The following is a 16,792-nucleotide window of genomic DNA, read 5'->3' as shown; positions in this document are numbered from 1 at the left end:
TTTCTTCTCTCTCTCTAGACTCAGACCATAACGGGTATTTCCCCCCCCCCCCTTTATTTAACATCAGAAATAAAATTAAGACGTTCTGGTCACAATCTCACTCCTTTTGGTAATTTAATATATTTATTAGAGAGAAAAAAATCACATTTAAATTCTTTATTGCAAAGGTTCTCATAAGTCAAATCAAAGTACCCGATGATTCTCACAAACAAATATAACTAAAACACCCACAGAGTTCACATAAAGATTTCTTCCTTTTAATGTACACATCAAACGTTATTCTATGTGTGAATACAAGTCTTGCATTTTCTAAACTGTGACAAACACCATATATATGCAGCTTTGCGGTTACAGACAAAATAGAATCTATTGTAAATGGGGAACGTGCCTGCTATAGAAACTGACTCATTTCAAGCATCGTATTTTTCTATAACTCAACGCTTAGGTGTCCAGCAAGTCGTTTTCTGAAACACTTCTTTAAAAATACAAATGCTAACAAAGTACGCCTTGGATTAGCTCCCATGTGCTGAAAGGTCCCAAGAAAATAAATCTAAAAAAGAGAGGAAATAAAAAAAATGTTATTATGTGTAAAAATACATTTAGGACGGACTTAAGTTCTTAGAGCCATTCTTTCAGAGATTTCTGCGGGGGTCCCATAACAAAAAAATCCCTTTCGTTTTAAACCGGTTTGCGATGCCAAGGGTTAATCATTAAAACTGGAAGCTAATGGTTAACATGTTTAAATTTCAATGGAGCCAGTTCAGCGGCCCACTGTCCAAAATGTGTTACTTCCTCAATTACAGCAGAAGCACATTAAAAATTCCAGCTAATTTGGTAAGAATATTATCGATATTAATCACCCAGTTCAGAAGGTGAGCGTTTTTTATTCTTCTAAAACCAAGCAACAGATGCTAGCAGGCAGTTTTGCTGCCCACATATCCGTCGACCCTTGATTTTGAGTATTCCGGAATATTTCTGAAACACAGTGAATGGATTCATTTGTCTCAAGTATGTTTGTTTCCATTTCATTTGAGGTGTGTTGTTTCTCTGATCCGCAACACGTTGTGGAGCTGAGATGCGTGGGCAATAGCTGGAAGGGGTTGGATGCAATTCTTCCTAAACTCATAAATCACACTCTTTCTATGAATGAGAATGTCATCAAAGAGATCAATGGCAGGAACACATGCACAAATAAAAATCCTCTTACGCATTTGCCGAAGCCGGGGATCCCCGTCTAAAACCATTAAGTTCGAAGGCGTTTAGTCATAATTCATTTTTATTGCTCGTTTAAAACAACAGATTGGCTAAGCTGCGGATGCCGCAAAAACCTCGGCCCTGCTTCTTTTCTTTCGCTGCTTCAGCACTTTCGCTTTGGTCAGAGGACAGTTTCGTCGAGTATTTTAACGCATGTTACAGGGTTCCAATGCGATTTAATTGTTAATATATGATTGGCTTTTAGATATTTATATATGATATATATACAGAGTGATGTCATAGCATCTTAAATGAACAGAATTGTTTAGTAAAAGACCAGTAAACGTCTCTCAGGATATATTTAAAATCAATATCTGCGAATCTATCTGAGATAGAATTTCTCTAAGAAGCTCATTGTAACCTCTAAATCTTGTGTGTGTGTGTGTGGGGGGGGGAGACACATAGCGTATTATTTGGGGAATGTCCCAAGAATGTGCATCAGGCAGCAGAAATGCTTCAAAGGCTTGAATTGCTGGAGATGCAAACTCGACTTTCTGCAAGCCACGATGGACCGAAGCAACAAAGGAGGCAGGGTGGGGGCTAGCAGAAAGGTTTGACTTTTAAAATAGCACAGCTCTGAATTTTGTGTGCATTTGCGACCGTGTCCGATGGCAACTTTTCTCGTTGGGGGGATGAAGAGGTATTTACCCGTGATGTGTCCCCTTCCCATTATGTTGCACTGAGGCTCTGTAATGGCAGCAGAATTCGAGGCATTAGAGGAGAGAGAATGTAACAAAAGACGCGGATTTCTTCAAAACAATAGTACAGAAATGAAGGGAAACAATTTAAAGGAAGCAGAGGAGCTGTTATTTGGCGAAAATTACGGGTAAATATATATAGAGGAATTCTATGTGCAGATAGATTTGCAGATATGTTGATTTTAAATAGAGAGAAGTTTGCTGTTCTTTTAGTAAACAATTCTGTTCTTTTAATGTGATGGTATAACATCAACTATGTTTATAAATAAATTATACATATACGGTATACTAAACAGTTTTGTTAATCGTTAAAGTAGTGAAAAAAAACACCCTGGAAAAAGCCATCTCTTTTATAGTAAACAGATACACCAGCCTGTGTTTGCACCTGATTTATACAGCACTTATCACAACTGATTGACAAGAATTAAATAAGACAATATTGCAGCCAAAAAAGGTTGAGCATCGTTCCATATATGCTTGCTGCACTTCCCACTCCCACGGATTTTAAGAAATCGAAAGTTTTCAAACGGCTGTTATCTAGGCATGTTTGTAAACTGTAAAATAGAAGGACAAATCTTTTTATGGATACACTTGGGACGGGGGAACATATATTCGTTTTTTGGTGGCGTCAGTGGGGGGCTGTGGAGGTGAAATGGATACATGGGTGGCCTAATAGGAGCCTCGGACACTTTTGGTGGCTTATCACTTGGAAGAGGATGTTGCACTTAGTATGTGTGGGTGGCTGGAGGGAGGGGGCTGGAGAGTCAAGGCGGAAATAGCCCTTTATATTTTAAAATACAAACAACAATCAATCGGGCATGGTGACAATGCAAAATCTGCCAAAGTTGAAGTGCATCTGCATAAATCCACACACTGTTCGCCAGGCTGAAAAAGACAAGAATAAAACTATTTCCGAAGTTCTGTGGCTGGCTGCACATGTTTGACTAGCTCTGTAACTGCCTGTATCCGTCTGAATAGATAAGGTGAATGGGAAATCAATGGCAAATACCAACTATCATCCATGCTGTTCTATACATCAGTTCTATTTTCCTTGTCTGGAACAAGAGAAAGTTTTAGTAAATTCTGAGATAGCTCACACAGGCTGTGTGTGTGTGTGTGGGGGGGACACCTCTGCCAGCAGCCATCTGTTTACTCTCCCCTCTACTCTCTGTATACTCTGTGGTGGAGTACGCAGCCACCAAGTGACAAAGAGAATTAATTGGAGTTAGGGACTGCAGTGGCCCCTCACCTCCTTCTCTCTCCCTCCACCCCCTTACCCCTGGGCATGTCATCCGGTGCTTGGGTGTGTTTATCGTTAGGAACTGTTCCTAGATCTCACGCATTGTGTGTGTGTGTGTGTTGTGTGTGTGGCACGGGAGCCGCGGGACCCCAGCAGATGGATTGCAGAACCTGGAAAAGCTTCCTGCCTCCCCCCCCCACCCGTTTGCAATCGTCATCCATCTTCCTGCCCCCTCTTTAGTCCTCCCTCCCCAGCCCCGAAACCGACTGAGCTCACGTAACCTCTGGTTAGCTGGGCAGAGCCTCAAATAGGGGCCGCTGCAGCAGCGCTCCGGCCGCTCCGCGCCCCATGTCTGGGCGCGGTGGCAGAAGCCGGGCGAGCCCGCCTGCCTGCAGCACAATGGGGTTAAATTACAAAAGCGCCTCATTTCCATGCTAATAACATCGGCGCGATGGGGACGGAGATGGACAAGCCCCTTTAACTCTTGGCTGGTCGAGCGCGGGGCTCTGCGGAGGCTCCCGGAAAGGGGACACCCAGGCGTGTTCTCCCCACCACCCCCCCGCCGCATGCCTCCAGTCCCCAAATGCTGCGCGGGGCTCCCTTTTGCACAGCCCGCTTGCCCGTCCAGTTGGGCCCCGCACAAGGATCAGCCAGCCGGAGGGCAGGGGGGACGGGCTGTCCTGACCGCACCAGCAAGAGCGGTGCACTCTCGAGCCATCCGTAAAGGAGATTCCCCCCGGAGCGGTGCTGATAGTGGCAGAAATCCTCCCAAGCGCGCTGCGGGGAAGGGAGCGGCCACTAACTGCTCTGCGAGCAGAAAGCGTGGGAGCGCCCGTCTTACCTGGGTTCCTCCAGCTGGGTCTCCGAGCCCTGTAATCCATGCAGCAGGAGCACCCCCCCCTCCACCCCCCTGCAGAGGCGCCTCCGCGTCAGCTGCTGCAGGCTGAGCGCCTGGGCTCACACTGTCTCTCTGGCCCCGGCTCTGAAGCCCCAATCCACTGGCTAAGGGGGAGGGGGGACGGGGGGGGGGCGAGAGGAGGTGGTGGTGGCTCCGCGTCACCTTGATGGAGGAGCGCTCGGAATTTAAATGCCACTGGAACGGTGATCCATCACCAGCAGGAGCAGGGAAATTTTAGCAGGAGGCTCAGCCATTGGCTGCCGCCCTCACGTGTCCCCCTCTCACTGTACATTCATATCATTTTTCTCCTGGCCCCATGGAGGAAGTGAGAAAGTTGGCACGGTCACCCAGGACTCCGAAGACCCGGTCACTCGGTGATAAATGGACACGGCGAGGATGAGTTCCTTCCTCGATTACCCCATCCTCAGCGGAGAGTCCGGGGCATGTTCTTCCCGAGCCTATCCTCCCCCAGATCATGGGATTACAACTTTCCAGTCCTGTGCGGTCACTGCCAGTAACTGCAACGGGGACGATCGCTTTATGGTTGGTAGGGGGGTCCAGATAAGTCCCCATCACCACCACCATCACCACCACCAGACCGGTGCCTACCAGCATCACAACAACCTGGGCATGTCCTACTCGCACTCTAGCTGTAGCCCGGGATATGGCACCCAGAACTTCAGCGCGGGTTACAGTCACTACGCACTAAATCAGGAAGCAGATGTAAGTGGAGGGTATCCCCCATGCACCCCGGCCGTTTACTCTGGAACTATCTCATCTTCCATGGTCCAGCATCACCACTCCCACCAAGGTTATGCTGGGGGCACGGTGGGTCCCGCTCAGTACATTCACCCCCCATACGGACAAGAGCAGCAGAATCTGACTCTAGCGAGTTATAGTACCTTATCCCCTCTCCATGCCAGCCACCAAGAAGCTTGTCGCTCTCCTTCTGCAGAGACCTCGCCTCCAGCACAAACCTTTGACTGGATGAAAGTTAAAAGAAACCCGCCTAAAACAGGTTAGTCGTGATTTCAGAGCAGGGGGCTGTTTCTTTCCTCTTCCACTTCATTTAATAAAACAAAACGAACCTAAATCATGCTGACTTCTTACCTATAGTGTACAGGTGCCTTGTTTTTTTATAGGTAAGGAGATCTGAGACCTCTGAGTATGGACAGATTCATCAATCTGATATAATGGCAGTTCCATGCTGTTTTTTCTGTGGTAATATTTCTTGTAATTTGTAAACAACTTATCAAGTTTCCTTTGATACACACTAGTGGCCGACTTTATGTTAGCACCTCACACTCCATCACTCACTGTCCCTCTTTTTAAGAAGTTCTTGTTCCATATCGTTTTACCTCTGTGTACATATTGATTATGTCACCTATATATCACTTATTTAACGTTTCATATACTTTTGCAGGGAAAGCTGGAGAGTACGGATACGTAGGTCAGCCCAACACCGTTAGAACCAATTTTACCACTAAGCAGCTCACAGAACTGGAGAAAGAATTCCATTTCAACAAGTACTTGACAAGGGCCAGGAGGGTGGAGATAGCTGCTTCACTGCAACTTAATGAAACACAGGTGAAGATCTGGTTCCAGAACCGTAGGATGAAGCAGAAGAAAAGAGAGAAAGAGGGGTTGCTACCTATTTCCCCTGCTACCCCGACAGGAAGTGAAGAAAAAACAGAGGAATCATCAGAAAAGTCCAGTTCATCCCCATGTACCCCTTCACCAGCTTCATCTACCTCAGACACTCTAACTACCTCAAATTGAAATATTTCCCCCCCCCCACTGTTTTAGATATATGACTCCCACTCTAAAACCACATTTTTAGCAAAGCTTTATTGATTTACAGTATATTTTAATATTTAGGTCATCTTTACATCAATCAACTTGTTTCAAGTGAATTTGGTTTTAGAAGGCTCCCCCAGCTGTTTAGTCTATGCAGAACTAAACAATTTAGTGGTTTCCATAATCAGGTTTCTGATGACCACTTATTCAAAATTCATATTTTTTTAAATTCCAGCTAGCGCTGCAATTTGCGGCAGAAGATCTGTTGGCACAGCTAAGAGTTTCTCTCGGTAGAATAAAATTGCAAGGACGTTTCTATATTTTTCCTTACATAAAGACAGGATATATGGAGTACATAACCTCATGAAGAGATGCACTATTGAAAGTGTTTACACGAATTATAGACCTTTCATCCTTTAATTTAATGTATTCTTTTTCGTGTGTATGAGTTTGCTGGTTGTAAATACTTTGTCCAAGAGATTTATCTTTTTACAGATTTTTTAGAAATGATGTCTAGATTATCAGATTAAATAGGGTAGGTACATTCTCAAAGTTGATTCAATTTTATATTGTTAAAAGTGATGATCATATCAGCCAAATTTGTTAATGTCAATCAGATACCTCAAATAATAGCACCATTTCTTTTAATGAAATAGAAGAAAAAAGCTTCAATTGCACTAGGTTTTGTAAACTTTGCTTAGTGTGCTCCCACCCCACCTCCCCCCATCTGTGCTGAATTATATTGGACCTAAGGGTATATTATCCCAAAGACCTGACCTACTCCTATTTTCATATTAATCCTTCCTTAGACTTGATGTCTTTTCGACCAAATCGTAAATGTGATGAATGGCCAAATGAATGTATATTTTATGTGATTCGTGTATGGAACTTTGCATGACGCACAGTGCTTTGATGTACGTAAGGTACACTGAGTTTTATCAGTTGTCATTTGTGAGCAAACCATCTTCCTGATTTTCTGTACAATCATTAAAGGTTCTGAGATTCTGTAAATGATGAATCCAGAGCAAAATTTACGGGTCCTAAAATGTCTGTAATAAATATATTTACCTTTCAGGTATACTTGGTTTGGGTACTTTTTTTGTGCCGTTGTTGATCATACTTAGCTCAACATTTCAGTTTCTTCATTTTCACTGATGTGGCCTTTGATATGCTACTTAATAAAAAGTAATTTCTCCTAATCATTATTGTGCTGAGGTCAGAACTCTGTGGTTCCTTTCAACCGTGCCACATCACACAAGCCTGAATCCTTTTTCATGTTTCACCAATAGTATCTTTAGAAAATATAAGAAAACTCCCCTCTCTGTTGCAGCACGAGAGAATTTATGAACTAGATCTATTTTTGAAACGCAAATACTAGCACTTCCTGGTTCAAGTGCTAACCTTTTCACCTCGAACTGAACGTTGACATATCTATAAACAGAGCACTCTTCAAAAGCAAGAAACTGTCTTCAGCCAGTCTTTCTTCACATCGTAGGCCAATAGTTAAGAGAGTCACATTTCATTATCCCTAGTATAAAGTTGACCCAAGAAATGCAGCTTCATTCTCCCTCCTCTTTACATTGCCAGTGACATCTTTAGGACGTTAACAACCGGAAAGTTGAGTGCTTCTTCTTCACGGAGATGGAACTCTAATGCTACACATTTGCCCCTTATTTCAAAGAGTATTTCGCCCCCAGGTGATACACACAACTTGTTCTTGCCAAAGAGCACAGTAATCTACACCGATTGGATGTTTTCGCTGTGCGTAAAACAAGTTCTTTCAGGTAAATTTTAGGAAATCCTGAAATAGTTCGATTCAGGTTAATTCAGTTTGCAGATTAAAAGAAAGCTCCCCCCTCTTTTTATTGACTGTATTTCAGGGCTGAGTACAGACATGCTCAGCTAGACATGTGAGGTATAAAACTGATGTTAGCTTTTGAATTTCAGCCCAAACAAATAACATCTTATTCCTTCCCTGCACATCTGTAGGCAAGTTTTACAAAGGCTGGGCTGCCCATAAAGCGGCTGACTCTGCTTGGAGGCTCTATAGAGCGTCAACGAAATTTTCTTCACTTCAGTGTCAAAAAAGACAAGCCTTGATTTGCAGGCGCGTCGGCCATATCAAGAGCAAAGAGATCTGCAATAGCACAGGGCTGTCTCCAAAGGCTCCTGTGAATGCAGCAGAACTTCAAAGCAGAGGCAGATATTTCTTTCATTTCCCCGCCTGGCTTATACTTTACCTTTTGTTTATTAGTGTAAGGCCACAAAGTAAAACAGATGGCTCTCTTCCCGATCCTTTAATGTGTTAAAGTGCCATTTGCATACCAATGAGGTGATTTCAATATCGAAAACTGTATCCAAACATGTTGGAATTTGGTTCTGCAACCTGGCTCCCCGGTGATGGCTTAATGGAACAGAAAGCATAGCAAAACGTTCTACACTAAATGTAGCAGTTCCTGCTTGTCACTGCGTAAATCTGCAAGCAAGCGATTCATTTCCAAAGAACCCTTTACCTTTCCTCAACGAAAACCTGGGTATCTTTTTGCTGCCCAAATAGATTACATGAAAGGGACCTAACACGTTCTGCTTCAAAGTCTTGTCTTGGGTTTCGCTACAACAAATCGTTGATAAAGAAAAATGGAATAAAAATCTGTAGACTTCCGACGCCTGATTTTTGTAACTGAAAGTAAAGAGGGCGACATAAAATAATGTTAATAATAAAAGCATTATTTGACCTGACAAGGAGGTTCATTTTCTTTTAAATCTCTTACAATTCGTTTGTTTTTACTATAGTCATTTTTTTAAGCGTCCAAATGTCAAACGAAGTTTAGCATCTTTCTATAATACCGGCGTTCACCTTTAAAGTTTACTTTTGGAGGCTGTTGAGATGCTTTGGTGTTTTCCTCTGGGGCTATCAGATTGAAACAGATCAATATTTACTCAGTCTGAAAGGGTTGTTGAAAAGGCAGCTAACAACAAACTGCTTAGCTGCTCACCCCTGTTTAATCTCAGGTTCACCGAAAGTTCAAGCAGAAATGAATTCAGTGATGGGTCACTTTAGAATGAGTCCCAGTGGTTTATCTCAGTGCTCTGGTAAAGGCAACAATTACAGATTCAGCCTCTCTCTACGACAGCGGCAAATTTCCGATTATTCCTTTTGCTAAGCGATGTTTTCTAAAAACTTAAAACATTTTATTCTTTTTTGCTGAGACTTTGCTTCCCTCCCCCCTTCTGTTTCGCTCTCTCCGTCAATTATCCGTACTGTTTGGTAAAACCACGAATAGCTATTAAAATAGATGGGCATAGATTCTTAAAATAAACCCTTTAAAAGATATAATCAATTTAAAAAAGGTCTTTCAGAGACTGCCTTTCAGGGAAAGCATTGCACAAGATTGAATGGGAGAACATTTGTGTTTCCATAATAGAACCAGGATCTTAATATCTATCTAGAGCTATCTATAGGGAAGCGTGCAGGAGGAATTTTCAGAATTAATTTACACATTAATTTGTCTAAACCTTGTGTTTTTATTCTCTTCTGGTCCACCATTTACCAAAAAAAGAGTTAAAAAAACATAGATCCAGGAGGAAAGTGGTGGACATTGCGGCTAATTGCAGCAACTCTTTAGAGGTCAAAGTTCACGTAATCACTGCATAAATGCATACTTAATAGGAATTTATTAGCCCTTTTCTAATGGCAGCTCACGTTTTGGATGTAGTCTTGAGAGCGTTTCCATGAGCATATTGGTTCTCAGGAATTATCGCTCATAAACTCGGGAAATTGACATGTTGATTTCGTTTGAGATATACGTCTTATAAATAATATATTTATATTACGAAACAGATGCACAGCGTAAGTAACACTTATTCAGGAGCTAACACTATGGCAGCGGGGGATAGATAGATAGATAGATAGATAGATAGATAGATAGATGTTAATCAGAGAATTTCATGATTTGGGTTTTATAAAAAAAACGTATTCATATTTTTTCGAAAATAGCTCTATTGTATTAACTTAGAAATTGGCTAGACATGGCCTAAATAAATGGAGCAAATACAGAAATAATTAAATGTATAATAATTGAATAAATAATAATATAATGTATCATAACATTAACATGAAGCATTTCTTTCTTTGGAAAGCACACGTTCTATATCTTTCCCGGCATGTTACTTGACTAGTTTTCACTGTTTAGATTCCTCTTTTATGGCATATGTGCCATAAAAAATTTCGGGCCACAGCGAGTTACTCTTCTTTCAAGCGGAGAACGCCTGCTACAGTCAAGAGAGCTTTGCAATAAAATAAACTAAAAATAACGATCCAAAATCAAATCAAATCGATGTGCCTCTTTGTGCTTAAGAATTTCGGGGCAAAACCGGTTTATTTTGATCACGTGAGTAGTCCTATTTGCCACATAATTTTAAAGGGATTACGGGCATGAGTCATATGAACAGAATTTGGCTCGAATAAAGGATCTGCGCTATTTTTATAGGTTAGTGACACATTTGAAGCATTTACTACACATCCATAGTGTTTCAATTATTATTTTACAAACTCCCTTTGATCCCTTTTGGATTTCCTTGCAAGTGCATATCTCAATTTTGGAAAGGTAATCAGGATTATTGATTATTAGAAGAGTTCAGCTGGCAATCAACCGTTACCATAATAAAATCAAGATCCATGGACATACCATTTCTTTCGCAGGAGAAAATATGAAATTAATACACTGTATAAAACTACCTAGCCAAAGTTCAAGAAAAACAGCATCCCGGACAGATGGTAAACAAATGACTCGAAGGAAATCCGTATGGCTTTGCATGCATATGATAGGCAGTGTGGTCCAACGGGAACTTTGGGTGCTAGAAAAATATAGCACCATGTAGCATAATTCTTGCAACAGTTGTACCATGATTCTGGGTGGAGATCGGAACACATTATGTTATCAGAACTCGAGACGTATGTCTTAAAACTTCCCTCGCCTTCTTTACTATTCGGGCTTCCTTAGCAATCTGTGTTGTCAGTAGTTTAACTAGCTAAGCTTTTCTTCACATATCTGTCTTAAATTAAAACATATCCTGGGCTTCCACTTCCTAGGCCGTTTATTCTGAATAACCTGCACGAACAAAAAGCAGAACTTCATCATTGGGGTTTTAAAAAATGAATAAAAGTAACAAAAAACTGCTTTGAAGGACTACTTTGTGAGCATATTTTAAAACGGTCGTTGGAACGTACAGCTGGCTTCAATTTTGATCACACAAAATGTCATGTATAACGAAATTTCGTTTTGTAATCACAGTAATAATTAGCGGACTTAATGATTTAAGGCGCTGGGCTGCAGCCATTGTAGTCAATGAGATTTTCACCTTTTACTTTAACTGGGACCGGATGGCGTGTTAACCCGAGATGTTTCAGAAAAGGTTATTTTAAAGTACTATGTTAAGGCGTGTTTTTAAAGTGTAATGTTTAAATGTGTATAAATGTGTTTAAAATATGTATAAATCAATAAATGTAGTGTAGCATTTGAGTTCCAACTATTCATATAATATCTGTTTTTATTTTAAAATATTATTCAGACTAAGGCATGTTTTAAATCTATGTTTAATCATATCTTTAATTGTTTTATTACAAGTTACTCTTTTATGTACTCCTCGTGTTATTTTTGTTGTGAGAATTCCAACCAGGAACACGCCTTTACAAACATTAAAAACTATGAAGGTAGCGAAAAGTTTTTAAGACCATACACTAATCTGTTTTTCTTTCAAGTTTATTTGCCTACTGTGCCTTTTTTCCCCATCTAAGTTTAATAAAACCTCACAAACCTAGAATGGTTGTAAACCATTGCACACCTATGTAAACTTTCAGCTTGGTTTATGGTGCCCATTGTTTAATGTAAATATTACCCGGCCGATATTAGACTCTGATTCTACAAGGATTCTGCACGGAAAAAAAGTGAAAACGGGCAGCAGCCGAGCAAGATATGCAGGGTGGCGTCCACAGAAAAACATGACTGGAGCGGGTATGCAGCAAGGGCCCGATTCTGCGCCCATTAAAGCTAATGGAAATTTTCGATTACATTCAGTGGGAGCAGATTCGGAGCCATCGGACTCCAGCTGTTACTACGCAAACTCTTGAGAAAACACAGACCCCTCTGCAGAGAGCTGCTCAATCATTGCCTGAAGGTAGTTCTTGCCTGTAGGAAACCTTTGACAGTCTAGCTTTATAGTCACTCCTAGAGTAGACTCCTACTGCAGACACACGTTTGCATTGATTTCATAGGGCCGAATCCTGCTGCCCCGACTCAGGGAGCCAATGGGATTTCTGCCGGAGTGAAGACTCCAGGCGTTGGCCCACAGTGGTGGAGGAAAGGGCTCAACCACACAATCCCCGTAGCGACCATTTAAAAACAAAACGAATGAGGAAGCATCTCCTAAGTGGTTCATCATTTCAGTCTTCAGAGCCGAAGCCGAAATGGGCTATAAAGACCCACCTTCTAATGCTGAGAGGTTAAGTGTATTGTAGTCTCGGTTTTGTCTTTATATCTTTAGAGGCCACTGTGTGATGGCATTTAGAGGTCCTTTCTAAGCAGCTGTTTTCCCCAAGGCTCTGTGCCAATTCATTAAATGGGGGAGGGGGGAAAGGTAGGGGACTTATTTTAAAATGCAGGTCCGTAGTCAAGAGCGAGCGGAAGCTAGGGGCCCGATCCTGCTATTTACATTAATCATGGGAGTTTCGCTATGAACTTCAGTGTGAGCAGGATCAGGCCCTTGTATTTGAAGTTTAATGATCGAAGCTCAAGAGGGGATAGAATTAAGGACAAGCCATACTTTATGGATGATACTGCTCAGATACTATGGTGATTAGGGCCATATGGGGCATGGGGGAAACAGGGTTCACATCAGCGTCCATTGGTGGCTTCATGATTGCTATTCACCCAGAAACTCTGCTTTCCCCCAAATGGTAGCTACAAAGCCAAGGCAGATTAATGGAGTATCCAAAGTGATCACTTCTGATCTCCTTTGTCTATTAATAAACCCATCACCCCAAACCGGATAACCCTCCTTTTCTTTCTGTCAACGCTGCTGAAGTCAACAATATACACTGGAGAAGAGGGATTGGACATGCCATCAGGGTCCTGCAAAAGGGGCGGACCTTTTGGGGTTACTTGGTGACAGATTTTGACATTTACAGCGAGCTTAGTAAACAGAAAATTGGACTGGACTTTTTCATAGCCCATATGTTTTTCATCATTCCTCTTCCAGCTAAGACCAAAGAAAGAAGCTTCCCTCTTTGGACTGAACATCTTCTCTCATCTTCAACAGTCAGTCAGCTCTGGTGACATGGAATAAAGAGCAGAGAAAATACAAGGAAACCAGGTTCTTCTTAAACTGGGGCAAAGGATGGAGGGTGGGGGTTACTTCCTCCTGGACACCCACAGGCATCAAGCTGCAAACTAGGTTTATGTAAATTCTGAAAAAAATACTTCTGGAAAAATCATGTTAAATAAATAGAATACATCAGGAAAGATTCCCAGAGAATTAACCACGGGCTTGGCTCAAAAGATTTTCTGATTAAAAGGAATCTGGTTGTGGCTCCAGGAAGGGGATAATTTATAAGACTGGGGAGGGAATTCTTACCTGGCTTTCACTGCAAGTCAGAAATATGAATGAGCCAAAGCTTTTCCTACAATGGCACCCTTTCATCAGGGTTATTTATTTTTAATAGGAATAAAATCCAGTCCTAATCCAGGATTAGTTTCTCAGCAGTTGTAAAATATTCTTTTGGGCACATGCAAAAATGGTGGGAAATGATTCTCTTCAGCCCTATTAGTCCATCCTGACAATGGTCCATCTTGAGAACAAATCCCAGCAGATTTGACCTGGAATGTCAGAAAACCCAAGGTTCACCCATGTATCTGGGAACAGATCCATTGTAAAATAAAATACACAGGTTAAGGCAGTGTTGAGTTCCCCATTCTGGTCCTAGAAATGGGGTAAAAACTAATTGTAACTAGAACCCAAAAGGTGATCCTGTCTGAGATGCATGTCATAAAACATCACTTCAAGCAATGCAACATTAGCCTGAACAATGTGCTCCGATACAGAAGTAGTTGTTGCAGGTAAATGAGGCACCCTGGGGGCAATACATGTAGTTTTGTAATTTATTAGCTGTATATATTTTGTATGTGTGTGTGTAATTTTTTTTTATTTCAGTCAGTGCTGTAAGAGCATGCAACAATCCTGGAAATGCAGATCAACACAGAAAGAGGCAGGGAGTCTCTATACATAGGTCTGCAGTGGGATGAATAATACAATACCTAAGACCTTATCTATACTAGAAAGTTGCACCCCTTTAACTAAAATTGGTTTTAAATCTTAACAAGTTCAGTCCCTTCATGTAGATTCATTTAAATTGATTTAAATCTTGCTAATATCAATTTAGCTTGCAGATCAAAAGGTTTAGATGCAATTACATCTTTGTATTGTGCCCACATCCACTGTAGATCACACTCAAATATGAGCCTATGGTTGCAAAATTGGCCAGCTTCCCATTGCCAGTGGGAGTTGGCCTGCCTATGGACTACAGGACTGCAGAGAACTACACTAGTAAGAATAATAACCTATGACTAAGGGCAAATTCCTTCCTTTACATCACATCTTTAAACCTTTCTCTTGCCATTAACTTGACTCTCTCTGTAAAACATCTTGTGATACTATTCATGAAGGAAGGTATATACAAACAATGCTATTGTACTGTGCCTTCTACTGAGTCCTATATTTACCTAGAAATTATATGACAGTTAGATACCAAAATATACAAAACACTTTATATATATATAAGACTTTTTTTTTAAGTCTATTGTAATCTATAACGGAATCACTTCTCTTTGACTACACAGGAGTATTTTGAGAATGACCATACATTTATTAGTATATCCATATTTTGTAGACATTTAGGATTCAATCCTGCTTCCACTGAAGTCAGTAGCAAGATGCCAATGGGAGCAGGATTAGGTCCTTAAAGACTCATAAACCATGTAAAGGCTTGATCCAAAGCCAATTGAAGTCTATGGAAAGACTTCCCATTGATTTCAATGGGCTTTGGGCCAAGCCCTAAATGTGCACATACAGGTATATACATACCAAGCAAGGAGCAAAATACTCCTCTCCAATTTGCTGTGAATGTAGAGCTGGTAGGAGGGGGCAGCCCTGTCCCAATGAAATCAATGGGAGTCTTGCGGGTCATGTCTACACTTACAAGCTTACAGCAGCACAGCTGCACCAATACAGCTGTGATGCTCTAAAATCGCTCGTGTAGCCACATTATGCTGCCTAGTGTAGACACGGTCTTAGCTATTGCACCATCTTCATGGGATATCAACTGGGAGTTCTGCCAGCAAATTACGTACAGAATATGCAATCAAAGTACACACCGAATATCAGAGAGGATAATTTTCCCAAACAAGGTACGAATAGCCTGAAGTGAATATGAAAAACTTGCGTTTAAAAATAATCGTAACTGTAGTCTTAGTATATGATCCCTTTCACTGCAACAGCAGTAGGAGTAGGCCCCATAATAACCAATCTTAACCAGGTTATAAATATAATCTATAATAGGGACCCCATCTTGCAGTCCTTACTCATTGCAGTCAGCAGGAGTTTTGTATGAGAAAGATCTACAGGCCTGGGCTCAGGAGTGACTATCTATTTTTCAGTGTGACATTTTACAAGAAGTTAAAATAATAGGTGAGAAGGAGTTACTATAAATGCAGCATTAAAAGCAACAGTGAACCCACAATATAATTGATCTCTCTTTCTGTCTCTTTCTCTCTTACTTTATAAAACTAATGTACTCTAGCAATATGAAGTTACCTACTTTGCTAATAAATCTGCTGTTTCAGGCCAATGTTTCCTTTTACATATAATTTATAGTTATATTGATTTTAAGCACTGACTCTATAGTCCCCTGCTGTTGTATTAAAAGATGAGTCCTAACTGAAAGACAAAGTGATCTTTGGCTAAAGTGCATAATAGAATGTTTTGGTTCAATCTGATGAATGATAAAATGAAAAGCTTTGAACAATATTTTAAATGTCAATTTTCAGTTAAAAAAAAAAGTTGTTAATGAAGCTGTGGAAAGTTGGCTTGAACCAATCAGTGCAAAAGCAGATGCTGTTTTGCTTTCTTGTCAATATTCTGGTTTGCAGCATGTATAGTAAACATTTCAGTGAATACACAAGTATGTCCAAACCTTCCAACCTATTCCTAGATTTTTTTTGCCTTGAGGATATCTGCATATCTTCCAGGGACTTCAGTGGGAGCAGGATCAGGCCTAAAGCCCCTTCTATCTAGGTATAAAAAAATGTTTGCATGTGCTTGTGGATGTAATCAGTGCTTCTTTGTGGGCTTTGCAAGTCAGAATGGGTGAAAGCTTCCCCCAATTTTCACCTGTATTCTCTTATTTCGTTAAGTCCTTGTCTCCTCAGATAGACTGAAAAATCATCAATAGATGAATGGGAGATCGGAGACATACTGTATATTGTGTTTGAGTATATTCATGTTATATATTTCATGCCAATAAGATAAGGATGCTGTTAATTCATATGCTATCACTTTACAGAACTAAATAAAGTGATCAAGGACTCCCCCGCAATTTAAATACCTTTGAAGATCACCTTAAATGGTAAAATGTATGAAACTTCCAAGTTAAGTGTGCAGAGTATGCATCAATTCTTTTTATGATTATGAGAATGTCATATATATGTTCTTCTTTTTAATACTTAAGGCAGGCCCTTTTTTGCACTTTCCACTATCCCCTTTGAAGGAGCAATGCCAAAACCAACAGACTCAAACTCTGCCCTCTACAGACTTTAAAATATACATCTATTTTTGTTTCTATGTATTCTCCAG

The 16,792-nt window shown here is 40.8% G+C and overlaps 1 protein-coding gene and 1 long non-coding RNA gene across 2 annotated transcripts; one reads left to right on the top strand and one right to left on the bottom strand.

Annotated features, from left to right (window-relative positions):
* Positions 1 to 104: 104 nt before the first annotated feature.
* LOC117872328 lies at positions 105 to 4,298 on the bottom strand. The gene is made up of 2 exons (XR_004644461.1): positions 4,034 to 4,298; positions 105 to 2,837 (listed from the first exon to the last, which is right to left on the bottom strand). It is a non-coding gene; the product is annotated as an uncharacterized LOC117872328 (long non-coding RNA).
* Positions 4,299 to 4,435: 137 nt separating this feature from the next.
* HOXA1 (homeobox A1) lies at positions 4,436 to 6,988 on the top strand. Its single transcript, XM_034760675.1, has 2 exons — positions 4,436 to 5,108; positions 5,514 to 6,988. Exons 1-2 carry the CDS (start codon positions 4,472 to 4,474, stop codon positions 5,867 to 5,869), a joined length of 993 nt encoding a protein of 330 aa, XP_034616566.1. The 5' UTR covers positions 4,436 to 4,471; the 3' UTR covers positions 5,870 to 6,988.
* Positions 6,989 to 16,792: the final 9,804 nt, after the last annotated feature.

Source organism: Trachemys scripta, chromosome 2 (genome assembly GCF_013100865.1).
Source record: "Trachemys scripta elegans isolate TJP31775 chromosome 2, CAS_Tse_1.0, whole genome shotgun sequence".
NCBI lineage: Eukaryota > Metazoa > Chordata > Testudines > Emydidae > Trachemys > Trachemys scripta.
Note: the sequence above shows the minus strand (reverse complement) of the source record. Positions and strands in the feature narration are given on the sequence as shown.

What these genes read in the sequence shown, in the direction of transcription:
- HOXA1 (XM_034760675.1), top strand. Translation starts at nt 4,472, where the DNA reads ATGGACACGGCGAGGATGAGTTCCTTCCTCGATTACCCCATCCTCAGC. An exon ending in AAGAAACCCGCCTAAAACAG is followed by an intron (nt 5,109 to 5,513) that starts GTTAGTCGTGAT and finishes ATACTTTTGCAG; the next exon opens with GGAAAGCTGGAGAGTACGGA.